The sequence below is a fragment of the Prenolepis imparis genome, unplaced genomic scaffold (genome assembly GCF_030444845.1).
Source record: "Prenolepis imparis isolate NDT839.2.m4 unplaced genomic scaffold, iyPreImpa1.0 SCAF_5, whole genome shotgun sequence".
Classification (NCBI taxonomy): domain Eukaryota; kingdom Metazoa; phylum Arthropoda; class Insecta; order Hymenoptera; family Formicidae; genus Prenolepis; species Prenolepis imparis.
Window position 1 is genome coordinate 14,032,749 of NW_028141163.1, and position 27,362 is coordinate 14,060,110.

At 29.3% G+C, this 27,362-nt stretch overlaps 6 protein-coding genes and 1 long non-coding RNA gene across 13 annotated transcripts in view; 4 read left to right on the forward strand and 3 right to left on the reverse strand.

The window, feature by feature from the left end:
- Positions 1-3,058, forward strand: part of Dscam3 (Down syndrome cell adhesion molecule 3) — a 97,110-nt gene extending 94,052 nt beyond the window's left edge. For all 6 annotated transcript variants that reach the window (XM_083037866.1, XM_083037863.1, XM_083037864.1 and 3 more), the window contains one exon: positions 11-3,058. Coding sequence is in view for 5 of the 6 variants with exons in the window: in XM_083037863.1 (XP_082893989.1) it covers positions 11-62 (52 nt within the window). In the remaining variant the exon portion in view is untranslated. The remainder of the gene's footprint in view (positions 1-10) is intronic.
- Positions 3,059-4,711: 1,653 nt separating this feature from the next.
- LOC145936247 (uncharacterized) lies at positions 4,712-7,494 on the reverse strand. Its single transcript, XM_083038263.1, has 9 exons — positions 7,330-7,494; positions 7,035-7,117; positions 6,809-6,957; positions 6,360-6,575; positions 6,048-6,210; positions 5,784-5,961; positions 5,392-5,517; positions 4,991-5,151; positions 4,712-4,836 (listed from the first exon to the last, which is right to left on the reverse strand). The coding sequence occupies exons 1-9, from the start codon at positions 7,413-7,415 to the stop codon at positions 4,715-4,717; spliced, it is 1,284 nt and encodes a 427-aa protein (XP_082894389.1). The 5' UTR covers positions 7,416-7,494; the 3' UTR covers positions 4,712-4,714.
- On the forward strand, positions 4,998-7,779 carry LOC145936248 (uncharacterized). The gene is made up of 3 exons (XR_014425360.1): positions 4,998-5,122; positions 6,898-7,449; positions 7,616-7,779. It is a non-coding gene; the product is annotated as an uncharacterized LOC145936248 (long non-coding RNA).
- A 1,294-nt stretch (positions 7,780-9,073) lies between these two features.
- On the forward strand, positions 9,074-12,800 carry LOC145935872 (nucleolar MIF4G domain-containing protein 1). 2 transcript variants are annotated; one of them, XM_083037598.1, is made up of 9 exons: positions 9,074-9,145; positions 9,223-9,661; positions 10,062-10,630; positions 10,806-11,090; positions 11,155-11,342; positions 11,473-11,648; positions 11,757-12,109; positions 12,193-12,324; positions 12,428-12,800. In XM_083037598.1, exons 2-9 carry the CDS (start codon positions 9,307-9,309, stop codon positions 12,716-12,718), a joined length of 2,349 nt encoding a protein of 782 aa, XP_082893724.1. In that variant the 5' UTR covers positions 9,074-9,145; positions 9,223-9,306; the 3' UTR covers positions 12,719-12,800. The 2 variants fall into 2 exon arrangements, with proteins under 2 accessions (XP_082893724.1, XP_082893723.1); XM_083037597.1 differs by having other exon boundaries at positions 9,099-9,661.
- Positions 12,801-13,285: 485 nt separating this feature from the next.
- Positions 13,286-19,449, reverse strand: LOC145935874 (lysozyme). Its single transcript, XM_083037600.1, has 6 exons — positions 19,160-19,449; positions 18,938-19,078; positions 18,040-18,245; positions 14,541-14,744; positions 13,782-13,855; positions 13,286-13,695 (listed from the first exon to the last, which is right to left on the reverse strand). Exons 3-6 carry the CDS (start codon positions 18,101-18,103, stop codon positions 13,558-13,560), a joined length of 480 nt encoding a protein of 159 aa, XP_082893726.1. The 5' UTR covers positions 18,104-18,245; positions 18,938-19,078; positions 19,160-19,449; the 3' UTR covers positions 13,286-13,557.
- A 1,148-nt stretch (positions 19,450-20,597) lies between these two features.
- On the reverse strand, positions 20,598-22,485 carry Eef1beta (elongation factor 1-beta). Its single transcript, XM_083037599.1, has 3 exons — positions 22,280-22,485; positions 20,906-21,333; positions 20,598-20,815 (listed from the first exon to the last, which is right to left on the reverse strand). Exons 1-3 carry the CDS (start codon positions 22,357-22,359, stop codon positions 20,661-20,663), a joined length of 663 nt encoding a protein of 220 aa, XP_082893725.1. The 5' UTR covers positions 22,360-22,485; the 3' UTR covers positions 20,598-20,660.
- Positions 22,486-23,005: 520 nt separating this feature from the next.
- On the forward strand, positions 23,006-27,290 carry Nd-75 (NADH dehydrogenase (ubiquinone) 75 kDa subunit). Its single transcript, XM_083037909.1, has 12 exons — positions 23,006-23,123; positions 23,370-23,547; positions 23,983-24,090; positions 24,177-24,542; positions 24,832-25,053; positions 25,142-25,277; positions 25,352-25,704; positions 25,781-25,966; positions 26,065-26,254; positions 26,520-26,695; positions 26,813-26,947; positions 27,022-27,290. Exons 2-12 carry the CDS (start codon positions 23,389-23,391, stop codon positions 27,172-27,174), a joined length of 2,184 nt encoding a protein of 727 aa, XP_082894035.1. The 5' UTR covers positions 23,006-23,123; positions 23,370-23,388; the 3' UTR covers positions 27,175-27,290.
- The last annotated feature ends 72 nt before the right edge of the window (positions 27,291-27,362 follow it).

A 27,362-nucleotide genomic window follows, 5' to 3' on the forward strand; every position in this document is an offset into this window, starting at 1 on the left:
TCTGTTACAGATATCAGCAAAGAAAGGAGCAAGAAAGACAAGAATTCACCATACACGTATGATCGAGATTCGCTGATTCCACATGGTATCTTCGCCGGACGATTTAATGTTATTTAGAAAGAGAGAGAGATGACAAATCTCTTCTTAAAACTATCGTCGTTGATGGAAATTTTTCGGAAAAAGGATGGTAGAATTTAATATATGTCAGACAATTTAATCGATAAAGTGGAGAAACAAGAAGAAAGAGAGTAACAGAAGACAGACTCTCAGGTGTATTCGTTGAAGAAACGTCTCACCTACTGCTACATCTGCGTTGCCCCAAAAAAATACTGCCGTTAATATATATACATATATATATATATATATATATATATATATATATATTATATATATTATATATAAAACAAGGCCTTCTCGTACACACGTAACCCTGTATGTACCACGTACGTCTCGTGGCCGAGAATATTGCGGAAAACACCAAATTTATACCAGCGATATATATACACAGTTGAAAAGTTTGTATTTTCTTGTTAAAAAATTTTTATGTTAAATATTTTATACATTCATGTGTTAATTGAACTCAAATTATGCTATTGTGTTTATTGAACTATTAAATTATTAAAACAACTGAAAAAAGGGATAAAAATAACAATGTGTATTTATTTTTAATTTTACACATTAATTTAATATTTAATTTAATAATTAACATATTTGTTCCATATTATTAGTGACAAGATTTACTTGTTAAAGTTTACAGAAAAAATGTTGATTTTATTCGATAATATAAATGGTGACAAATCTTCATTTATTATTGTTACTTCTCGATGCAGACGTGTCTCAACGTGTCTCACATTATTAGAGTACCAGAATTATTATAAACAGTTTTACATAAAATTATTTCAAATTATTTATTGAACTTAAATTCTTAACGTTATTTCAAATTAGTTGGGGTTTGCATTTATTTTGTGTTAAATTAAAATATTAACACAGTGTTCGTGTCACCATTTAACATATCCGTATTATGTTAAATTAACACAAAAATTTCTGTGGACCGTTTGGGATATCTGTTAAATTTAACAAAAATTTTTCAACTGTGTATAATTAATCCAAAAACGACGGAAAAACATTTGATAATTAACTATATATACGTTTTTGATAGCATTTTCTATCACCGAATTACGATTTTTCTATTCTTTCTATCACCGAATTATGATTATATTATCTTACGAAACGTGATTATACGATAAAAAAAAAGTGTGATTGACCGATCCATTACTTTCGCGATGACCAACTATTAATATACAGGGTGAACACCAACTCTTCCATACGAGTACCTCTGCTTTATTAGTGCGATCTATATTTATTAACGAGCCATTCGATGTACGAATGTAAGGATGACCGATTATTATCAGGAATGAGAGTATTACAATTTAAAAGATTTTAAAAATGTTGCAACGTTTTCGCAGCGTTAAATGTTAATCTAATAAAAAAATAGGTCAATTAATTAAAAAAAAAAAAATAGAAGGCATTTATTGTATTGAATTATATTCTAAATCTCGAAAATATCGAATTTTATTTTCCAAATTTTTTGGATTCTTTTCGATTTGAAATCTTTTTTTTAAGTGCGCGATGTGATTCGAATTAATCTGATTTTAAAATCGACTTTCCACGCGAACAATTTTTCAAATGGTGCCAATTCTAGCTTAGTATACTTAAGAACGTTAGAAAAAAAAATTTGGGAGAACAAGGAAGACACAAATGTGCTCCTTTCTATCCTAATTGAACGTATTTGTGCGCTATATTAAATAGTATTTACGAATCGATCGAATTCGAATAAGCGACTAGCGCCTTAACTATGTAAATAAACACTCTTCACGAAACGACATCTTATCAATGTGATTATAAAATACACAATGATTATAAAATATCATGCGTACGCAGAAAGTCGTAGTATCTATTCGAAGATAGAATCAAGAAGAAGATCGTAATAGCATAAGCGCGATTTCGATAAAGCCATATAGCTTCTCGTCGAAAATTCGGCGTCTCATTTTCATCTCGAAAATCTCTTCCGTAACGTGAGACTGAGATTAACGTGAACCGAGTACGCTTATATTGATTTCTGCCAAAGAAAGTAAACGGTCAGTCGTTTGGACCAAAAGCGACACTTCCGATCATGCCACAAAAAATGAAGACATGCATATAATGATCTATATATTTCCAGTTTTTTTCTTTTTCTTTTTTTTTAAATAAAGAGAGATAAAGACTTATATAAAATGCTTATATAAAATTATCTCGTCGGCTGTTTTTATTGAGGCATTATTAACGTGGATAGGTCTCATAGGAACTTTATGAAAATTCACGATATATGTCCCTTATAACGAGTTATTTATAACGAGTTATCGCGTAGAGATGCAATATGTATGTACATACATGAATCAGATTAAAATGCAATTTTTCGAGATTGACGCACGATTGCGCGCTCATTTTGGAGGATAAAAAAATATATGCGAGCAGTCGATATCGCAATATTATATCCTACACGAAATGGATGAAACAAAAAGAATGGCAGAAAAATTCATTCTGTAAAAAATCGGATTAGTTTCTGAAATTAAGAGAATTGTTTAAGAATTGTCAATTCTTTAAAATTCATTTATTCCCTATAGGATAAGATATACTCCATTTGAATAATTAGAGCCAATACGAATAATTTTTGAAGTAAGAGAGGATATGTGCATGTTTTACTTCATCGTCCAATCACAATCATAAAAAGAAGACTATTCGTTGAACAGTCTGGATAAAAATGTAAAATAGATCAATTTGGAAAACGGAAACATATATATGTAAATGTCTTAATCCATCAAATAGAATTGTAAAACCAAGACTATCCATTCGAGTAACTAAAATAAAAAAAATGTGGAGCAAAATAAAAACGATGTTACGACGAAAAATTTAATAAAAAGAGCCATTTTGGCAACTTCAACAATTCGGAAATTTGTATACGCCAAAGAAACGATCTACTGAGAAATATGTATACACTTGCAGAGAAAAAAATAAAAAGAAAAACTACGATACGCAGTGTCTTATTTTGAGATACATATATCATTATTGATTTCATGAAATTGATATTTGAATAGAACTCTTAAATTTCTTCCCAACATTTAATTTCATTAATTCATATAGATTTTTAAATTTCTAATTTAGATTGAGATATAAGAATAAAAATATATATAGCAAGATGGAATATGAATAAAATATATCTATCTCTATATGAAAGTATATCATATATGTATTTCTGATTATATAAGAATCAAAAAATGTTATGTAAATATGCGTGAATCATTATTGGACGACATTAATGACGCCGAGTGTAACATCTATTATTATTATCTGATTATTTCTTATTCTAATCTATCAAGAAAACATACATGGCAAATTTTTTTAAGTAAACTTTCGTGCGTGTGAGACTTCAATATATTTTTGATCTTTTTATTTAAGCCGTCGTTTTTATATTGTGATCCAAAATTAGGAATAAAATAATTCTAATAATAATCTTTTTTTTTGAAGCTTGGAAAAACAAGAGATGATTTTTTCGTTAATCGAATGTTAGACAAAGGTAATACATGCTAGCACTATTACCAATGAATTTTGAAAATCACAGAACTGAAAGTATTTATTTTGAAGAACATTTTAACCCAACAATAAGTGTACACAAATGAATTACCGGCAATTGAAATTGTTATATATATATATATATGTATAAATTAAAAAGTACTTAAAATAAAAAACTTATAATATTTAATTCAAACTTATTAAAATATTTATAATTATATTATATATTACTATATATTCAAAATTTTTATTTCTTTCAAGTATAAAAGTTGTTACGTCAAGTTTTTTGACAAAAAAAAATTTTTTTTAAAGTACCGCACAGAAGATTCCGAAATGAAATCATTTTTCTAATATTGTCTCTCCAATAAAATTGTTATATCTTCTAACGTCTCATCAATCTCATTTATATATGTTATTTTTTTCTGATAAATAATCCTCGCGTTTATAGTAATACTGAAATAATTTAATTTAATAAGTATAGATATTAAGAAATTTAAAAATATTCAAATTCAAACAATTAAAACATTTATAATATTTGTTTTATATATATTTAAAACAAACTTCTATGTGGTACTTTGAATTTTTTTTGTCAAAAAACTTGACAACTTTTATATTTAAAAGTAAAAATTTTAAATATATATATATAGTAATGTTTTATAAAAGATAATAATACAATGATAAAAGAAAATAATACAATGATCACTTTTTGGATATTTATCATTAATATAATGATGAATCACTTATAATGAAAAACGAATTTAAAAAATGAAAATGTGATGATGTTATTAAAATCTTTTTTTTAAATAAAACATTAAAATCTTCAATGATTAAAATATTGCCGAATAAAACTAACAATAATGTTTGGCAATACTAAGAAAGCTTATTAAAGAATTAAAATTAATATAAAAAAATAACTATAAAAGATAAATAATGTTAAATATAATCGTTATAAAAACCTATAAAACACCTAGAAACATTGTATGCGATTAATATCGATTTATATAAACAATTATATTAATTATATAACTAAATTTCTAATATTATTTCGATTAGAGTAATTGTTTATATATATATATATATATATATCAATTATGTAATTGCTTTATTATTGCATCATTGAGTTGTCGGAAAGTTGAGAATCATCGGAGTAATTGTCGTATTTGCAAATGTATAGAATGTCATAAAAGTCTTTCTGTGTCAAAACAACCTTCTGCTGTGCGTGCAGTGCTAGAATGAGAACGTCTCATTCACAACATATGTCGTCATGTGTGATTATCTTAATATTAAGTATAATTATCACATAATATTAATAAGAAAGAATAAAATATGAAAATTAACGATTATTTTTTTAAACAAACATGACGATGATTTAAATACTTACCAAGAAGTAACATGAAGGCTTTAATCTTATCTTTGGCTGAATATGTGTCGGGCATGAGCTCATCAAACTGAATATACTCCTTGTCGCACCATAAAGTCTCTAACATAGCCAAAATCTCGTGATGTGTCAGAGGTATAGTTTGCGAAGTTCTGCTTGAGCTGCTAATAGTAAAAATATTTTAATGAAATATTTAGTAGTTTCTTCGTAGAGCTCATAATTAAGCTTGAGGTAACAACATGCCAAGTCTCGTAGAACAAAAAAACGAAATTGTTAAGCTAAAACAAGTAGTACAAATTTTGTTTTCTTGAACCTTCCAATTAATAATTATTATTTCTTTCAAGTATCTGTATAAAAGTTGTTACGTCAAGAGTTTTTAAAAAAAAAGAAAAATTTTAACGTACTGCATAGTAGATTCCAAAATAAAATCAGTTCTTAATTGTTGTCGCTCCAGTAAAATTGTTATGTCCTCTAACGTTTCATTAAGCTCATTTATATTTCGTATTTTATTCTCCTCGTGTTTAGTGATACTGAAATAATTTAATTTCATAAATATAGATATTAAGAAATTTAAAAATATTGAAAATAAAATTAATTAAATTAATATTGAAACACATTGAAGAGGTATCAAAAGATTTAAGAGACATTAAAGTAATAAGAAAATTAAGAATTAAATGAAATAATCTTTTAAATTTTTTGTTTTGATAGCTTATTATATATGTAAATATATTATTATAATTATGGTTTTAACTAAGACTTTAGTTTTATCGGTTTTCACATCACTGATAATACAAACTCTTTTGTTATGCCTTCTGCTGCAGTAATCATATCTGGTGCTGTCATTTCTGGTGGTGGCATCGCTGATACTTCATGAACTACAGTAGAACCATCATTCATAATCATAGTACTCTTTCCAAGTCCGCTTAATTCTACATTGAGCCTTGTTGACTCTTCCGCACGCAACGGTTCTTCCGCTAAAAGTGAAGATGCGTGTAAATTTACTCTCATAATAGGCAATACAATAAAATTATATCTAATAAATGTCTGAATATAAATTTACGTTGTATCGGTTCTGTAGACACAATGTTTTCGTCTGCGCTCGATGGTCTGGTAATAAAATGATTATTAAAAAGCAGACGTAAACGGGCTGCACATTTCTTATGCGAAGGTTGAGTCAAAAGGTTTTCTACTGGTGTAACGTGTACTTGCACTATTTCTGATTGCTAAAAGTAATCAAAAGATTTAATTAGAACTTTGAATTTTCCTTCAAATAAAAATTTTTAAAAGATTAAATTTTTATCTTTTAAACTTTATCAAGTTTATATATGTAAATATAATATTTTCTTCAAAATTATATAATTTAGAAACTTACTCTGCACCAAATATTAACATTACGGCACCATTTTTTACACAGCTCATCATTCAAAGTGGATTTCTTATCAGTAGTCTTTTTCGATTTTTCTTTTGCAAAGAAACTTTCTAAGGATTGCAGTTCTACGTCTGATTCTACTTGCTGTGAAATTGGTGCTCTTATCTCTTCTAATGTTACACCTTCTGTAAGAGGCACAACCATTTCCTTAAAAGATAACTGTAAAATAAAAAAAATTGATAAAAAAGATTGAAGAATCAGAATTAAAAACTATGCAAATAAAACAATAACATGAAAATAATTTATATAAACAAAATAAAATAAGTATTTAATTTTTCAAAACTTTCAAGTCATTAATTCTCATTCACCCTTTATCTCCAATATACAGACTCAAAATAATGACATTATCTTTTAACCCAAACAGAAAATTATTATCATAAATAAACACATACACGTCTCCTTTTTGTAGGTGTATCCACTTGTGACTGATCCTGAGATTCTCGTTTTTGTGGGGTCGAAGGTAATTTAGCATTTGTTTCAGGTACATTCACCAATGCTGGACCAGGAATTGTCATAGGCGAGTATCTCTCTTGATGAACCTCTTCATTAAAATAAATAATTTGATTTAAATATAAAAGATAATATATGTATAATGTTATATTTTATGTATCTATATACCTTCTGTCATTTCTACATCTTCAATTATCTCTGTACCATCTCTCTCTTTACTGTAAGGTGTGATCCACAATCTTTTCTCCATTCTACAATAAGACAAAACATTAATATGTCATTCTTTGTATAAAATATATGCTGCAAATTAATTTTAATATCAAGATGCAAAAACAAAGAAGAATTAAGAATAATGAAATAAACAGTGCTACTTCATTATTACACTTTGTAAAAAAATTTCATTAAATTGGGATTAAGGAAGTTATTACGACATAAGAGGAAGGCTCAGGAATTGAAAACTAACAACATGGTATTAGGCTCGCACATAAAGTTCAATTCCTTATCGATCAAAGCACCAAAATCTTGGCCTACTGCTGCTGTTCTCTGCATGAATGAAAAAAAAATCAAAATCTATTATCTAGAAGTGAGTAAAGTTTATACGATCAAAATCTAAGACTTGGAATTAACAAAAAGTCAAAATTCAAAAATTCAAATATTAAGGACAAAATTTATCAGAAATATATTTCTTCATTATCTAATTAATTTGTATAAAAACCAGCACTTACTATTATTTGTAATCCATTTTCTAGATTTTGGTGTTGAGACAAAAGCAAATTTTCATCCAATCGAAGATTTGCTTCTTTCATCAAAGACACATTTAAAGGATCATCATCAATGTCAAAATCCTCTATTACATCAAAAGGTTGTTCTTTTCTTTCTTCCGTTGGCTCAAATCTTTTTTGAATATCATAAAGATACTCTGATAAATGATAAGATTATATTATTAAATTATACAGCATATATTAAATTAAACAGTAAACAATTAGCAATATTTAAATACATATTAAGCTAAACTTACTCTCATAATATGTAGTCTGATACAAATGAAGTTTTGTTATACCACACATTAATTGCGATAATAGATATAAGCTGAATTTAATTCCATTTTTATTTTTATTGCACGCTATTTCCTGAATCTCTTCGCTAATAATACAATTAAAATATGAAACAAAAATTACAAATGAAACAAAATTTTTAAAAATGTTTGCATATTACATGTAGAAATAGAAATAATAAATATACCAAAGTTTTGTGATATTTATCTTGTTTATCGTACCATACTTATAGCGTTTCTTAAATACTGATTTGCTCAACGTTGCAGCAAACCAAGCAGCAGATAGTTCAGTTTTTTGTGGATGGACAAGTAATTGACTAGGATAAAACATCTGAAAACAAAAATATTCAGAATATTAGAAATGAATGTACTTATAAATAGCAGACAAGATTATAACAAATAATTAGAATAAAAGATATGTGATAATAATGAAGATCGAATAATTAATTTATTAGAGAAGGCAGTTCTGATCAAATTTCAAAATTTCGCTTAATTTAATCGATGATTATTTAGCTGTAATAATTAGCTACTTTATCTATAGCAAAATTTCTAAATATAATTTATTTCTAATTTTTTTCCACGTACTAAAAAAAGAAAAAAAATTAGTATAATATTAATAAAATACTGCAAATATCGCATCAGCAAATTAATTGCTATGATGTGATCATTATGGAAGATTTATCTTAGAATTAGAAAGAGGATCTTTCGGATTTTCTTGCTCAATAACTAAAAAATAAATTAGAGATTTTTCTAATCTCTCTATATATATATAATTATTAGATTTCTACCTTTTCCTATCGCTTATTCTTTTCCCTTCGCTCTACCCAGGCCTAAATCTGCCTGAACATACAATTGCACAGTTTTGTGGAAACTACAACAGGAAACGCAATTTCTGCAACGGACAAAGTACAGTGCAATTTTCAAATTAATAAAATTATTGGGCGCGCACCTAGTCATTTGAATTGCGTTCAAAAATCTACCCCCATCAGAACAGCTGATTGCTTGATCAATCGAGGAAGGATTCCTTTGTTCTCATTGGTCAATTAAATGTTATCCCCCACCAATAGAAATTCCGAACGCATTCCTGATAGATTTTCGCACGCAATTCTAGACGACCGTTTTTGAACTGACGTATCGTATCTTGATATTCATGCACCATGATTGTTGGTTACCATGATTGCATATTGTAGGCGCGAAGATTGGCACACGTGTGTAAAGAATCGAGGTTAGAACATTTATTTATTTTTTTTATTGCTGAAACAGGAAGAATAATTTAATATTTTCAACTATTTAAAACTCTAGATGCAAATGTGTGCGAGATAACAGTTGGAAGCCTCTCACACAAAAAAAATATTGTTAGAAACTGTAAACTTTTTTACGTGCAAAATGGGACGTAAAATCAAGAATAAACCAGCGGAGAAAACGCGTAAAACGTTACGCAAAGAAAAGAGGCAACAAAAGAAGATAAACAGGGCAGCGTATTTCTCTCAAAAGAGAAATCAAAAACAAGAACAGAACGAGATTAAAGAAACACCATCAACGAAAGCGCAAAAACGACCAAGGTCTAAAGATACGAAGGAAAAAAGAATGGAAATTAATGCGAAAAAACAGAAAATGAAACAATTAAAACGAGCCAACGTGGATGAGGATAGAATGATTAAACAGTTGGAGAAACGATTGAAGTTGAACAAACGGAAGAGCAAATCCACTCCAAAGTCTTTCGTATCGGATGGTTTAGATTGTATCCTTTATAAGTTTTAACATGCATGTTTTCTTCTTGCACCTTTAATAATATAATTTTAGATATATTTTGCATAACTATGGCATGTCTGGCAAAATTTATTTAAATAGTTAATAAACTTATATTCCAAATACATAAATTTTAACAAATATAAAATTTTTATTATTTTTATATTATTGTGTATATGTTTGTACATATTACATGTCCTTCTTTAAATATGTGTAATGTTAAATTTTTAAATTTGATTACCTCAAAATACTATTATTTTATTAATTTTTTACACATGTCATATGTTCTTGAATGAACTGTTGGAATATATTTTTATATATATATACATTAAACATCATTATAATATCAATTGTTCAAACATTGTATATATCCTTAACATTTAGTTACATAGATCTTTTGGACTTTTGTGATTCTGAGACTAGGACTCACATAGTTGAAACTGAGAAGCAATTATTAGAAACTGGATTCAGCACAGAATTGGAAGAGGATTTGAATATAGCTATTGGTGCTGAAAATAATATTGAGGATGAAGATGAAAAATTTGACAGAGAAAGTAATATAGATAATAATGAAGATTCTGAACAAGATATGGACAATGAAAGTCTTTTGACTAATGAAAATTCAGATCAAGATGATAGTGAAGATATTCCAGAAGAGAAAAATGATATAAACACTGAGAAATATCCAACAGCAAATGATGAGGATGAGATGGAGGATGAAGAGTCAAGACATATCACATTAGAACAATCTAATGATAATGAAGATTTGTGGGAAGATATTTATGGTAGGCAAAGAGACAAGAAGGGCAATATTGTATCAAAGAAATATGTGCCACCTGCTGCACGTGTTACAAGCACAGATATCTCTGTCGGTGATGAGAAAACTCGTAGATTGGAAAAACAATTGAAAGGTATCCTGAATAGATTGGCAGAGCAAAATATGCATACTATTGGAAATCAGGTATTTGATTATAAATGCATATGTAATTATATGTGTAATTAAACACAGAGATAATTAGAAATTATCAATTCGTACAATTGTAAATTATATATTTGTAAAAATATTTTTAAAAAGATGTTATTCTCTTTCTCATGGCTGATGAAAGATTGATTATTTTTGAATGTTTTTAATGCAGGTAGAGGAAATGTACATGTCAAATAGTCGTAACAACATGAATGTACTGTTATTTAAACTAATGATAGAAAGCATAGTTGCACCAGTATTAACTCCGGATCGGCTTATATGTGAGCATATGATGTTGATTGCTATATTACACGCAAATGTTGGTACGGAAGTTGGTGCACATTTTTTATTGACTGTTGTAAGAAAGCTTCACCAAATGTTGGAAGACCCTCATTGTATTGAGAATAAGGAATTAGATAATATAATCCTTATAATTTCACATCTTTATAATTTCAAGGTAAAATATTGTTAATAACGATAGTTTTTATGTATACTACTTAAAAAAATTTTATTCTTTCTAGGTATATGGCCATCGGCTTTTGTATCAAATATTAGAGAAATTGATAGTAAAATTCACAGAGAAAGAGATTGAACTAATTTTACTGATTTTAAGAACAGTGGGTTTTCAATTAAGAAAAGATGATCCAATTGCATTGAAAGAATTGATATTAAATTTACAACAAAAGGCAAACAATGCTACTCTGGAAAAGTAAGTTTTATATTTTTCAATATAATAAATATTTATTGCTGAATTGCTTTTCCCTTAATTACTGCACATATAAATTTGTATTTCTTTTTATATTTTTTTATATTTCTGATATGTACTGTTTCTTTTGTAGCTCAAGAGTCAAATTTATGTTGGACGTATTACTGGCAATAAAAAATAATAACATGAACAAAATACCTCAATACGATCCATCTCAGATAGAACATTTGAAGAAAATTTTAAAAAATTTTATCCATAAGGGTAATAGTGTTACACAATTTAATGTAACTCTAGAAGATTTATTAGAAGGTAATGTGGGAAAAATAATATTAAATAATATTATATAATATGATGAAAAAAGTATCATTTTTTAAAATAAATATCAAAATTATACCAAGAATGTATCTTCTTCCTTAGTCGACGAAAGAGGAAAATGGTGGATAGTAGGATCAGCCTGGTCCGGTCTCAAGGATATTGGTAAATTGGAAAATGCTTCAGAAGACAAAAAACAAAAATATAGTGAGAAAATATTGGAGTTGGCACGAAAACAAAGGATGAATACTGATGTCAGAAGAGATATCTTTTGCGTGCTAGTGACAGCCGAAGATTATTTAGATGCGTTTGAAAAGATTCATCATCTTGGTTTGAAAAATCAGCAGCAAAGAGAAATAATTTATGTTATCTTCAATTGTTGCATTCAAGAGAAAAAATTTAATCCTTATTATGCCATACTGGCGCAAAAGCTATGTGACTCTGACAGAAAATATCAGGTACATAAATATATTTTATGCATAAAATTATTTTAATATGATTATAATTGTTCTACAATAAATAATTATGCTTAATTATGCAGCTAACTATACAGTATGCATTGTGGGATAAGTTGAAGACATTAGAAGATTTAAATACAAGACAGCTAACAAATCTGGCAAAGTTCTTGATTCATCTATTTTTAGGCAAAAGTCTTCCTCTTTCAGTTTTAAAAGTACGTAAATGCCTATATTGTATATTTTACATTTATTTTTCTGTCATCTATATTATTTATATTTGTATACTTCTTTATATATATATACTTTTGATAATTACAGGTGATCCAATTTACTGAATTAGATAAATTAACCATGAGACTTATACGACAAATTATGTTAGGAATATTATTACATGAAAATGAAGACGCCTGTTTAGAAGTATTTGGGAGAATATCTTTATCTCCAAAGTTGCAAACTTTCAGAGAAAGTCTTAGATTATTTATAAATCATTTTCTTGTAAAAAATGTCGGTGCTGTTGAAAATTTGCAGAAACAAAGTGAATTACTAAATAAACGGGCAGAATGGGTAGATAAAATATTAAGTACCAGAGAATCGAAATTTATATTTTAAGAGTTTTATAGTAGATGTATACTAGGTATGTAAAATATAATTTTTACATATATAATATTCTGTAAATATGTATAAATATGTAATAAATATTTGCATATCAATTTTTGAATACTTCTTTTATAGTTACAAAAAAATGTATACATATACAAAAAACAGAAAAATTTGAGTATTGTTTTAAAAATATTTGTTAATAGCAGTAAGATAAAGAGTTAACACATTTTTATGATTGCATTACATTTATTGCATACGTCATTTTTTATATAATAATTTATTATTATTGAGATATATTTTAATACCTATATAGTATAATTATATTTATTTTAATTAGTTATTAAAAAAAGATTACGCACGCGAAGATAAAAAATGATTAAAGCAGAAAAAGACTAGAAGTCCATTTAAATATAGAATAACATCAACACAAAAAAGAAATTAAAACTTGAATGACAAAACCTTAATAAAAGAGATATTCTTGATATAAAATACTTACAAATTACACTTATATTTACAAAAATCAAAACATAATTAGCGCATATATGTTTAAAAGTTTAAAACAAATGATTATGCATATCAATTTTATAAAAATGTATTTGCGTTTTATATATGACACGATTTTATACAGAATTGTACATACACACATTACTGATTATTTATTATACATCAGATCTTAATAGATTTTAATTATATGTCAGACATTCTTGCAATATGATAAAGGGGCAAAGTTAACAAATATTTGATAAAGATAAATCTTTATCAGATATTCGCATATATGTATATATATATATATATATATAATGATAATTAATGGATTGTTGTTAGATTCCAACATGATGTATGTATTATTAGTTCCCAAAAGTTTGTAAACACAACTTGTATCTATTTTCGTATTTACTGTCTAGCGGGCCAGTACAGCCGTATCCGCCCAATCGATGAATACGCAGATAATCATCGCAATCGATCACTCCATTCCCGGTGCAGTCCTGTTTAATAAATGCATAAAAGATATCAGTGACGATATCGAGTATTAGGTATATCCGAAATATCTCGATACAAGAACTGATCTTACCTGACCGAATTTGGCCATGTAGCCTTCTATCGCACGAGCAGCGCAATAAGGATCGTTGACACATCGGGGGTAAGCTAGAGATGAAAAGAAGAAATAATTATTATGTATTATTATTATCATAAAATTTCTATTTATTAATATATAATTTAAGTATAAGTATTTCACGTTTCTTTAATTCTTGATTTTTGTAGAAACTAAATGAATGAATTGAATGAAAAAAAAAAGATAAGATATAGAGTCATTTAATTGATTTAATTATGTAACTATTTGTATGGAAAGCATATATTTCGTATTCCTTTTTTTTTCATATAATGCATCTAAGCAAATTAAACGTATACGTTTATGAGGAAAACTACTTAATTAGATAAATATTTTTGTTCATTCTTACATTTATCTAACTAATTTATACGAATTCTCGGAAGCGTGTTTATGCAGCACTACGATGCATTCTTGAATTGATGATCGATAGAGTATTCTTTTGAATTAATGTGAATTTTTTATCTCGGGTTTTAGTCGAATTTCTCTTTTTAGTTACGCTTTCTATACATTCGTCTACGCTCTTCTTTTATCTCATTTTTTTAAAAGCACGATAATATACTTTTGGCTATTTCAATTTATATATAGGGAGAGAAAAAACGAAATAAAAAAAGTGTAGCTATAACATTTAGAGTTATAAAAATTCGAAATTAGTATTATAAGTATTCTAATAGATCAAAAAACTTTTTTTAGATGTTTTTTTAAGATGTAACTCTTTCTCACCACCATCAGCAGTGCTCGATTCGCCGTTTAGAGTTGGTTTGCCAGCGTCAGCCCAGTAGCCCCATGTTATAGCGAAAGGTCCACATACAGAATCATAACAGCCGATAGTGGTGTTACATCCTGATGTAACTTCGCATATACAGCCTAAGCAGAGTTGTGACACTAGTTGTGGACTTGTGGCTGTTACGGCTTGTGGCTGTTGAGCTGTAATGGAAAAAAAAACATTAATGCATAAAATTGCAATTTCTAGCCAGTGCCTTATCACTGGACAAGTACAGTTAATTCACTAGAAGTAGAATAAATCAATCAAAACATAAACGTATCGTTTAATTAGCACTAATCAGTTTTCTAATCTTATTAAATAAGGAATATACTGCTTTTCCTTTACAAGAAAAAAATATTGATAGTACAATTTATAAATTTGAAAAAAGAGTAACTTTGATAAAATTCTTTCTGCATAATTTTTCTCTCGAATTTTCAAAATCAATTTTTTTGTAATTTTGCATCCTTGGATCTAAAGAAAAAGATATTATAAATTTTATTTCCAAGTTCAGCAATTTTTTGTCTGTTATAAACTACTGTCTCTCCATTAAAAATCAATGAGAAAAGTTCAGTGAGAAGATAGTCGAATTCATAATTAATAATAACAATAACATAATGAAACAAATTTGATAAAATATGTTAATGAACGATGATTAATTCATTAAATTTTTTTATTTTGTACAGACTAAGAGAATGAACGGACATTCTCTCTCTCTCTCTCTCTCTCTCTCTCTCTCTCTCTCTCGTAAAATCTTCTTGTTAGGATTTTATATGATTAGAATTTATATATATATAATTGTCTAAAAATCATTTTTATAAAACAACACAAATCTGGAATATCAATGAGAAAAAAAAATAAAAATCATTAAATGTCTGCGACATGGAATCGGCATTTTCAGAGTCTTACAGTACAATATATACTCGTGTCTTATTATATTGTATTATAGCTGCATCTGTGTATGGGCGCGGTTATTTTGCGGCGTCACGCGGTTAAAAATATAACTTAAATCAGCCTGTGAATTTAAATCACAGCTCGTTCAGATGCACGACAAACTGTACGATGAAAACCTCTCCCATTTGACTCGCACTTTTGTATTCAGATCCTATCTCGCCTTATTGTTATTTCTATATTGAATCAAGTCAAGCGGAGAGTTTAAAGTCTAGAATCTCTTCAGAATTGTTGAATGAAATATGTGCGATAATAAACTGATCTGTCAATTTCGCATTTCGATAAAATCATCCTCCATATATATCGTCCAATATTCATATTCTGATATTCGCGTGACCGTAATCAAAGTTTTGCACGTTTTAGAATCTGCAATTATAATGCAATTTTTATATCTTTATACACTTTGTGAAATATACGAAGAATATATTATCAAGAATAATTTTTTTTCAAAATAATACGCGAGGGAGAATCGTCCTATTCCGTTTTAAATAAATTTACGATAAGCTAATGCAGAATTTTATTCAGTTAATTAATTTTTAACACTTCGTTTTTTGGGGTCAGATTATAATCGCAAATCATTTTGTAACTTTTATTACATAACTGAGATGTGGCTCTTTGAAGTAAATCATTTGATAAGGTCAGAGATCTCTTGAATTCACTCTAATCGCGGATTCTGCTATCAATACTATTATGTTAGATCTTTCATCATAATCGATACTCGGTATTTGCATTAAAAAATATACACAATAATATTAATTATTTTTAAAACATATGCATTCTGATTTTTAATATATGTGATTTAGAAATATTTGTTTTATTTTATAACTAATATTATTAATATTTTTTATTTTAGTGTCGAAACTTCATCAGTGATAATTAACATATAATGACTAATGATTATTACAGTCTATTATCGTCGCATTTAATGAGGCTATCAGAGCGATTTATGAGAAAATATAAAGGAAAAAAATAATTATCACATTAAAATGAACAAACATAGTTATCTTAATTTTGATTTCATCGCAAATATACTGCAATTATTGTATTGAACTAACATCAGCGGATTTATCCTTAACACTATTAATTACCGTTTCTGTATTCGTCATCAAGGATGCATCATTAAAACATCGTTTAAAAAAAAACAATAATCATAACATCTATTGCAATTCGAACGTAAGATTGTATTCGTTCGCGTGAAACATAAAAAACGGAATGAGTTCATACGATAATTATCTTATTCTTAGTCATCTAATTTTTGTGACAAACATAACTTCGCTAAAAAGAATAAAGAACAGAGTTAAAATAGTACCATGATTATACATACGTAACTTGTTGTGTTATATGTATAGTCATTAATAATTATTAAAAAATGTGAATTCCGAGAAAGATGAGAGAAGAAAAAAATAATTTTTTTTAAAAGTAATTTTTCATTTTTAACAAGCATGTATTAAAAAATGTCGCGTATATTAGTTAATCTTATTAGATATTACTTTTCTAAAAAATTAATGTACTCTTTATAAATGATAAATATCAGAATTAGCACAAACGCCTGGAGGGAAAAGCTCGATCTTATAGAGAGATGGAATAAGAAAAATTCTCAGCCGACGTAATGTATGCGATAGTCAGGTATCATGGAAATATTTTTAAACAACGCTGATATACACGCGCAGACTGTTATTAACGGTACATATAGATATTAAAAATTCTTGGAACTAACGGTAGAGTTTATAGATTTGTGATTGGATCTCTATCTTTCAGATCAATTCAATGCAGAACTTTGCTTCGCGCTAAAACGTATTCTAGTGAAATGATATTGTTTAAATATCGCAATAAACGTAATGTGCACAGTAAAAAGAAATTTAGAATGAAAAAATTCGTTTAAATGTAAATCGTAAAATTTTTAAAAATCTACAAAAAAGTACATACAAATTGTGATAGAAAGTTATTTTGCAATTTTTTTCGATTCTAAAATAATTTTAATTATTCGATAAATTTAGATAACTGTAGAATTGTCAAATGTTTGTAAACAAATTAATAGGATAATATCGGATTAACTTATTACAATTACACGAAAAAGTGTTTACTTATTTTGCATTGTATTTATAAATCTCGAAAATCTCTTAATCAAATTATTGAATTGCTGCCTATCTTTTTTATTTTGTTTTATTGAATTATTATCCTCAAATCAAATTCGACTCGAGCAAGTTTGAAAGTTGAACATCTGATACTATATATCATAATTGCACAGCTACTATTAAAAGATTAAAAACGTATCCTTTATAAAAAAAATCTTGATTTTGATCGAAGACTTTTAAATTTTTCTTAATTTCTCACATTATTCTCTAACTCGTATTTCCTACATTTACAACTTATCGCAATTTTATTACTGTTAATAGCAACGCTGCTACTTTTTACTTATCTACAATAACAATGATTAAATTATATAATAATTTCCGCGACTTTAGAGGAAATTTGCATGTTATGAATAGAAAAATATCAATGGCTCACCATAGGTGCAAACGCAAAAAAGCGCGATTATTGTCACGACGACCCACGATCCTCTTGCGAACATCTTGGAGATGTGTATTGTTGATCCACAAGAAACAACTATGAGCTCACTGTGCTCGTCGCGAGATGATCCGCGCTTTCGAGCCGTCCTTGATGATCGCTTTCTTATATACGGCGATAGCAGTCTGGTGAAGGATACGGAGGCGCTGAAAGAGCGGGGAAAGGTGAAGCGTTTGTCGTCGAAGGACGAGAATTTCGTCGTCGTTTGTATCGAGAGAGAAAAAGAGAAACAAAAGCACGAAAACAGAAATTGAAAGTAGCTGAAAATTAATGGTTAAACGATGTTCTGTCCTTCAATAAACGATCGAGCGATTATTGCACCGATCAATTCATCAAATAAGATTTTTTTATCAGCAGCAAAGATATATATTCTACGGAGAATATTCTCTAAACATCACAAAAATTGAAAGATCTAAAAAGTTGGAATAAATTTTTAATTGTTTTACAAATACAAATAATCTTTATGTGGAAAAATTAAACAATAATTTTTTATATAAACTTGTTTTTCTTCTTATTTATATGAAATTTTTAAAATAAATAACCAATAGCATTTACATATCCGCATAAATCATCAAAAATATAAATAGTCAATTAAAAATAGTAACTAAAAATATTAATCAATTTATATCTTAATTGAAATTTTTGAGGGATAGTACATTATTTGTTATTTCAATATTTATTAGCTATATATGCACATTTTCTCTTTTTCTCTCTCTTTTTTTAAATATATTAATCACTCTTTTATCATTTATATTCACGAAAAGATATGCCTAGTAAAATCATAACTCTTTTTATATTCTATATTTGATAATTTTCACATTCTATATATTTTTTTTACCTCACATGCTGTTTCCTTTTGGAAATTTGCGAAGCTCAGAGTATTTAAAAAACAAGTCCTTTATCTTTTAGTAATCCTCAACACGTCCTGCGGTATTAAATGTCGGCGCCAGCGCATGTGTTTGATACATATACAAGAAATCTGCAACAGAAAAAAGAAAATTAGAAAATAAAAAACAAGATACCGATACTCGGATAAGTTTCGCGGTGGGAAGAGACAGACCTTGGATAATCCTTTCGCATTCCTTCGCGATCCCTAACGTCGTCCCTTCTAAACATAAACGAGACACCTTAACTCGTTGCTTTAAAACTTGCAGCAGAACCGCGACAACCGGATCCTCAGGTTCAATGTCAATGTCCTAAAAGCGCGCTCGATGTTTGCTCTCGCGTACAAACTTACACAATTCATGATACTTCCTTGGGAACAAGTTTTTAGATATTCTGTGCCCTCGGCATATTACTGTACATATATCAGTCGTAATTATTCATTGAAATTCCCGCAGTGACGTTATGAAATCAATGAACGCGAGGAAACTCCAACACTCTTCCTGATAAATGTATAAATAGATACATACACATATACGATACATGGATAATCGATGTATATATATTCGCCTGACGCGGATAAAATCTCTGAAATTCCCGTTACATTATCGTACAAGCAATATATTTGTAAAAAAATCTTATCCTACACTACATCTCTAAATTGTTTTCTTGCTACAGCTATTTATCATCTTTCTATTGCACGAAACTGATAACGAAAATCGAGATGATTTTACACACATACAAATATTTTTATATAAAATTATATAATTATATAAAATATCCTTTCGATAAATACACACATAATTCAATATTGTCATAAAAATACGCATTATAATTTCGACGAAATAATTTAGATAAATTGAATATGAGAGAGAGATTTAACAGAAAAGAATACAATGTGATACAATATATTATTGTGTTTTAAACATAATAAATTGTTTTCGCATCAATTCGTATAATATCAAATATATTTGACGTGTTAAGATAGGAAGAAATATAACAATGATATTTAAAAAATATGCGCCATCAGAAACAATATTTAATCAAGAATAGATTCGATTTAACAATTTAATATCTTTAACAAAGACGATAATTTTTAGTGAATTAAAAAAAATTAAATACGAGAGGATACAATTGTGAGAGATAGAAGACATATCTACAATTCAGTGCGCTAAAATTGAAGTCAATAACCATTGTGCAATAATTTTGATGTATTTTCCATGTTACAAAAAATATCTTTGTGTATAAAATCGTAATGTCTTGCTTTATTAATAATTGCAATTAAAGTTTTTACATTAGTATCAATAATGTAAACTTCTTTTCAGTTTATATTGCATTCTATTTACTTTGGCACAAATAACATATTTATAGATAGATGGACTTTAATAAAGTTCGGCCTAGCGAGTCCAAGTTGAATATGCAACAATGATGTATCAAGGCAGAAAGATTATTTTCCTGTATTGCGATACATACATGCGACGCACTAATTAACGTCTCTGCCTAATAATATACATAAAATGAACATTTGCAATGAAACTTTAGCAGCATTTTCGTCATTTTTGAAGACTGCACTAGGAATATTCTTCGGGTGTGTTAAGAGAGTAACAAATTATATGTATATATACAAACAATTAATATTTATTATTCCAATATTAAAAGTAATGAGCTGTTTTCGTTTCTTAGATCTTATTGAACGAAGCAATGTCTACAGATTGAACTAGGTCCTCGAATTCTTGAATCTGTTCGATCAACAAGTCCACCGACACTTTTTCGTCCTCTATCACGCACATTATTTGTAACTTGTTTATGCCGTAGCCCACTGGGACAAGTTTCGCTGTAAAAATATTAAATTTATATTAACAATAATTTATTGCTCACGCAAATCGGTATATATCGACAGAGTAATAAAATAAATGCAACTTACATGCACCCCAAACAAGGCCGTCCATCTCGATCGATCTTACCGCATTTTCCATTTCTTTCATATCCGTTTCATCTCCCCAACTCTTCACGTCTAGGACGATACTCGATTTGGCGATAACTGCGGGCTTTTTTGATTTTTTCTCTGCATATGCCTTTAACCTTTCCTCCCTGATTTTTGCGGCTTCCGCATCCTCTTCCTCGTCCGAGCCGAATAAATCTAAGTCATCGTCATCTTCGCTTGCCTTTGCCGTAGAGGAAGTTGGAGCACTAGTGGTACTAAAGATGGAAGGAGTTTTCTTTTCTCCAGGAAGTGACTTGAAATCGTAGGATTTTATATGGTTGTACCAACGGAGTACATGAGGATTCGAAGATGTTGGTGTTTTTCCCAGTGCCTCGAGTACTGCAACATCGGCTTGAGTTGGTTGCCACCTATTGGGTGCAAAATCTTTTATACGATACATTTTGTATTTTAAAGCTGATTCTTATTATCAATTCGAGTATCATTGTTATAAAATCATATATATTTATCAAAAAATAAGAATCTAATGTATCTTCTTAAGTATTGTTCTAATACTATTGATTGTATCTATCAATTAGATTATATATTAGATAACTGATATAAATTTTTTAACTTTATTATCATACTTTCTCTAAATTAAAAAGTAAATGAGAGATATAGATAAAAGATAAATATATAAAATTTAAAAAGGCACAAGAAATATAAGAAAAATATTACTTACAGAGATTCTTTTACGTTAAATCTTCGTTAATACTCAAACTAGGAAAGATCATCCAATTGTATGTAACATGAATGAAATATTTTTTATCTTGCAATATATATTATTTATATAATATATATAAAAATAATTATATATATACACAACATGCAACATGAGTAACAAATACTGTGAAAAATCGTCAAGTATCTCTCTTACTCTCCCACATATATGTGGAAATAGATACGAATCTCACAAGATAGTAACGATAAGGTTATTTTTAAAAAAACTTACAAAAGTGTATCTATGTACAAAAAAAGATTGAAGAATAAGAAAAATAATGAAAGAAAGTAAAAGACGTAAAAATAAGTATAAAGCGTGCTGCGATGCTACGCATATGTGTGTGTTTGTGTCTGTGTGACACATATCCATACGTGGAAATCGCGACATCGGCGAGATCAGCGGTTGTAAATAAGTAGAGTCCAACTGATACTCGCGATCGGAACGAGTTCCCTTTGCCGGGGCATATAGTTTACGAGAAAATATCATATAAAATACTGGCGAGAGAGGAGAATCGGCCGCGGTGCCGCGCTAAGCGGAGCACGTGTACCGGAGACATATCGCGGTGAGCGCACAGAATGCGCTACAAGTAGGCTCACCCGTCGACATAACTGCGATCGGCGAGATAGGTGTTGAGGTCCTCGACGCCCTTATCGGTCTTCAGGTCACCGACAGCCATGGCGAGAGCGTGTTCTGGACGAGTAAATAGTTGTAGCCGAGAGCACGACGACTCAGCGGGGACCCCTTCGTCTGATCGCCGGAAGAGAGAGCTGCGTTCACCAGCCGACTCGTGCGACTCCGACGTGACGTGACGTGAACGTGACGTTCGTTCCGGTGCACCTTCCCCAGGGCGGGACCTCGATGCGCCCGGAACGAAAAAGTTCCTAGATAGGGACATCTAGGGAACGCCGATGTCAGGGGCGAGAGAGATGGAGAGAAAGGGACGACCAATCAGAATCCGTGGCAACGTTCGATTGACCAATCAAGAAAAAAAATTGCTTTATCCCTATTGGTCAATTAATTGCTACTCTGCTTCAAAAAGGAAATTTATTTTTTTACTTTATTTTATCAATTATTTTATTTTATTTTGCTATGGGATAAAATGGCTTTTAATTGACGAATCGAGACAAAAAAGCTTTCTTCCTTTTATCCTGATTTATAAAGATATAATTATAAAAATCATTGATTGAATATATTATTATATATAAAAATATATTATAATATATTATAATATATATTTATTAAAATATAATAATATATATATTTATTAAAATATAATAATATATATATTTATTATAATATAATTTAATATATTATTATATATTCGACAAGATGTTATACACGGTGACGTAAAAGTAAAGCAATTGCGTTCTTCGATCGAACTCGCCATTGCTCATCATGAGCTCAGCGCGGATCGTTAGGTGTTTCTGACGTCTAGAGAAGGTATTTAAAAAATGGTTGTGATCATATTTATTCGATTGAAATTTGTAACTCGTATATGTAATCTCGGTGAAAAAATGCTCAGAATTTATCGCGATATCTCATAAAGACATTCGGTATTACGCTATGTTTCAAAAACATATGTTCTTATTGCTTATTTATAGTCCCTCAGTTAGGTTAATTCGCCATTGATTTGTGCGAAATTTTTGTTTATTACATAATATACATAATAAAGTGTGATGTTGATAGTTGTTGATAGCGTGGCGAGATGTTGAGGCTGCCGGTTGTGCGGGCTGCAGGCCTGACAAATGGAAAGTTCTGCGCTGTCAATTTTCACACAACGTCTAACAAGTCACAGCAGGAATTGGTCGAGCTCTTCATTGATGACAAGCCTGTACAAGTACCACCGGGAACAACAGTCTTGCAGGTTTGTGTTGATATATGTCTTTGCATTCTCTTTATCCACTTTCAGATCTCTTGGCTTATCTCGCTGCGAAGAACAATACCATGTCTGAATCTTGCATATATGTATATATATTATTTCTGACTTTAGATGGAAATAGATATAATTGTGAGATTTGTAATAATTGTAGTGATTTTTGCTTTATATACACAATTGATACTTCTTACTCAATGTAAAAAATATTTTTGTTTTTTTGGTGAAAAAATTATAAAAACTCATCAATTTTATATAAATTATAACTTAAGATTTTATAAACAATGAAAGAAAATTCTTATTACAAATATTATTGCAAGTACATATTGTATTTATAATAAAATTATAATAAAATTTATAATAAAATTAATGATACAATAAATCATAAGACACATTAATATTTATGTGATTTTTTTTGTCTTTTAGGCTGCTGCCAAAGTAGGAGTTGAAATACCAAGATTCTGTTATCATGAGCGTCTTGCTGTAGCTGGTAATTGCAGGATGTGTCTTGTTGAAATAGAGAAGCAAGTTAAGGTACATAACATAGCAGAACAGATAAAAGAATAAGATGTATCAAAATTAATTGATTATATTTATCTTATTTTTTCTTTATTTTATAGCCAATTGCTGCATGTGCTATGCCAGTGATGAAAGGTTGGAAAGTGAAAACTAATTCTGATCTGACACGGAAAGCTCGCGAGGGTGTTATGGAATTTTTGTTGGTTAATCATCCATTAGACTGTCCAATCTGTGACCAGGGTGGAGAATGTGATTTACAAGATCAAAGCATGGCTTTTGGAAGTGACAGGAGTAGATTCGTTGATATTAACTTCTCTGGGAAAAGAGCAGTGGAAGACAAAGACATTGGACCTTTAATCAAAACAGTTATGACACGTTGCATTCATTGCACAAGGTGCATTCGATTTGCTTCAGAAGTAGCTGGTATTGATGATTTGGGAACTACTGGTCGTGGTAATGATATGCAGGTATATATTAAGATTTAATTTGTATATATTTAAATAATATATATTATAAAAGCACATTAGCTTATTGTTACAAAATATATTTTGCCATATTAAGATAAATGTTGTTCATTTACAAGTCTTATCATATAATATTGTGTCAAATTTGAATTTTTTGAAATATTTTGAAAAATTGAGAAATATTTATTTGTATAAACTTATAATTATTTCATATGATTGTGATAATGATTGTTAACAATATAGGAATTATTCCAAGAAATATAGTAGTGTAGCAATTATATAATAATTTTAGGTGGGAACATATGTCGAGAAAATGTTCTTGTCAGAATTGTCTGGCAATATCATCGATCTTTGTCCTGTGGGTGCATTAACAAGTAAACCATATGCATTTGTTGCCCGTCCATGGGAAACACGTCGCACTGACAGCATCGACGTTCACGATGCCGTTGGTAGTAACACAGTTATCTCTCACAGAACCGGCGAGGTTTTAAGAATACTACCAAGAGTGAATGAGGTAAATATTCTTAACACGCATACAGCAAAAATGATGAAAAATACATGTTTTTGTTACATGTTATTAATAATAATTATACAATTAATAGGAAGTGAACGAGGAATGGCTCTCGGACAAAGCCCGCTTTTCATACGATGGACTCAGAAGACAAAGACTCATTTCACCGATGATTAAGATTAATGGAAAATTGCAAGCTGTAGATTGGGAAGATGCACTCGTTACTGGTAGGACTAGATCTATTATATATTTGTATTCACTAGATTCGTCACGTTTTATACATAAACATTCTGATAATTAGCTGCTAGATTCATAGCGAATGTGCCGGCGGACAAATGTGCTGCGATCGCTGGGAAATTGGCAGACGCGGAGGCTCTTATCGCCATGAAAGATTTAGTGAATAAATTGGGCAGCGAAGCTCTAGCTACGGAACAGTGTTTCCCGAAAGATGGTTCGGGCATCGACCTCAGAAGTAGCTATCTTTTGAACAACACTATCGCCGCGATTGAAGATGCGGATGTCGTAGTATTGATTGGTACAAATCCTAGATACGAAGCACCGTTAGTAAATACGCGTCTCAGGAAGGGCTATCTACATGGCGAACAAACAATCGCCCTTATCGGTTCGGACGTAGATCTAACGTACGAACATGAGGTATAATCTTTATCTGTTTTGCGTTATATTTCTCCTGTAGTGTATTCTTAAATAAAATATAACTTTTTTTATATAGCATTTGGGAGAATCCTTCGATGTAATAACGAAGTTACGTGACGGTTCACATCCATTCTCTGCAACTCTGAAAGAGGCTAAGAAACCAGTTGTTATCTTAGGCGCCGATCAACTAACTCGAAAGGACGGAGCTAAGATTCTCTATGAAACGCAAGCATTAGCAAAGGCTTTAGGAGATAACTCAAAAGTAAATTTTATCCAACCTTTTTTTATATATAATTTTGCAGAAATTTTTTTATATAATTTTATAGAAATTATAATAATGATTTATCTTTTGAATTTTAGGCTCCCCAGGATTGGAAAATCTTAAATATATTGCATACAAATGCTTCTCAAGTCGCCGCCTTAGATATCGGTTATGGTTCGACTGTAGAAGAAATTAAAGAGCAACAACCGAAAGTTCTGTTACTTTTGGGTGCTGATGATACAAACATTAAGAAAGAAGATTTTCCAAACACATTTATCATTTATATAGGTATGTCTACACACGTGTAACTATGCTAAACAATTAATATATATATATATATATATATATATATATATATATATATATATTTATCATAATATATTAAGTTTATAAAATTAATTATATTTATCATATTATTAATTATATATATATTTACATATTTAAAACTTTTTATATTTTATTTAGCTCTATATAGCAATATATCAATTTAATTTATAACTTTCAATTAAATTATTAACTATACGATTACACTGAATGTTATTTATGATTTTAGGGAGTCATGGTGACGCTGGAGCAACCATTGCGGATGTTGTATTAGCTGGAGCAGCATATACTGAAAAAGTCGCAAGTTATGTTAATACAGAAGGACGCTCCCAACAAACGTGCGCAGCAATTACACCGCCTGGTTTAGCACGTCCAGATTGGAAAATTATTCGCGCCCTTTCTGAGGTAATAATTAATAAATTAAATAAATAAATCTTTGTAGCCAAATGCAGAAATGTTAAGATCCTTAAAGTAATCAAGATATGTATACATGTGACAATTATATACTTTGTTAAATTATAGATGGCCGGTATTACTTTGCCATACGATAATTTAAACGAAATAAGATTCAGGCTTGAAGAAGTCGCGCCACATCTGGTACGATACGGTAATGTTGAACCAGCTAATTTCTTTACGCAAGCTCTGGAGATAGCCAAGGTTTGTACCTCGATTGGATGCTATGTATTTCTTAATATGAAGACAATTTATATATATTATTTACATGTTTATAGCAACAGTCTGGAGAATCATTTTTAACAGACCCTGTGGATATCAAACAAAAGACGTTGGATCAATTTTTCATGACTGACGTAGTATCACGAGCGTCTCTAACTATGGCAAAGTGCATTCAAGCAGCCGTAAAACAACGACAAAGTGCAGTATAAATCATTCAATATTATATTGAATAAAATTCTCATCTGTTAGTTGATAATAGTATATCTGATAATACTGGCTAGATATTACATCCTGCAGCCAGTAATAAAAGAATTATGAAAACAAAGCATTGAAATTTATTTATAGAACTCTGTATATTAAATAATTCTGAAAATGGGAATTTATAAATGTTGGTCCT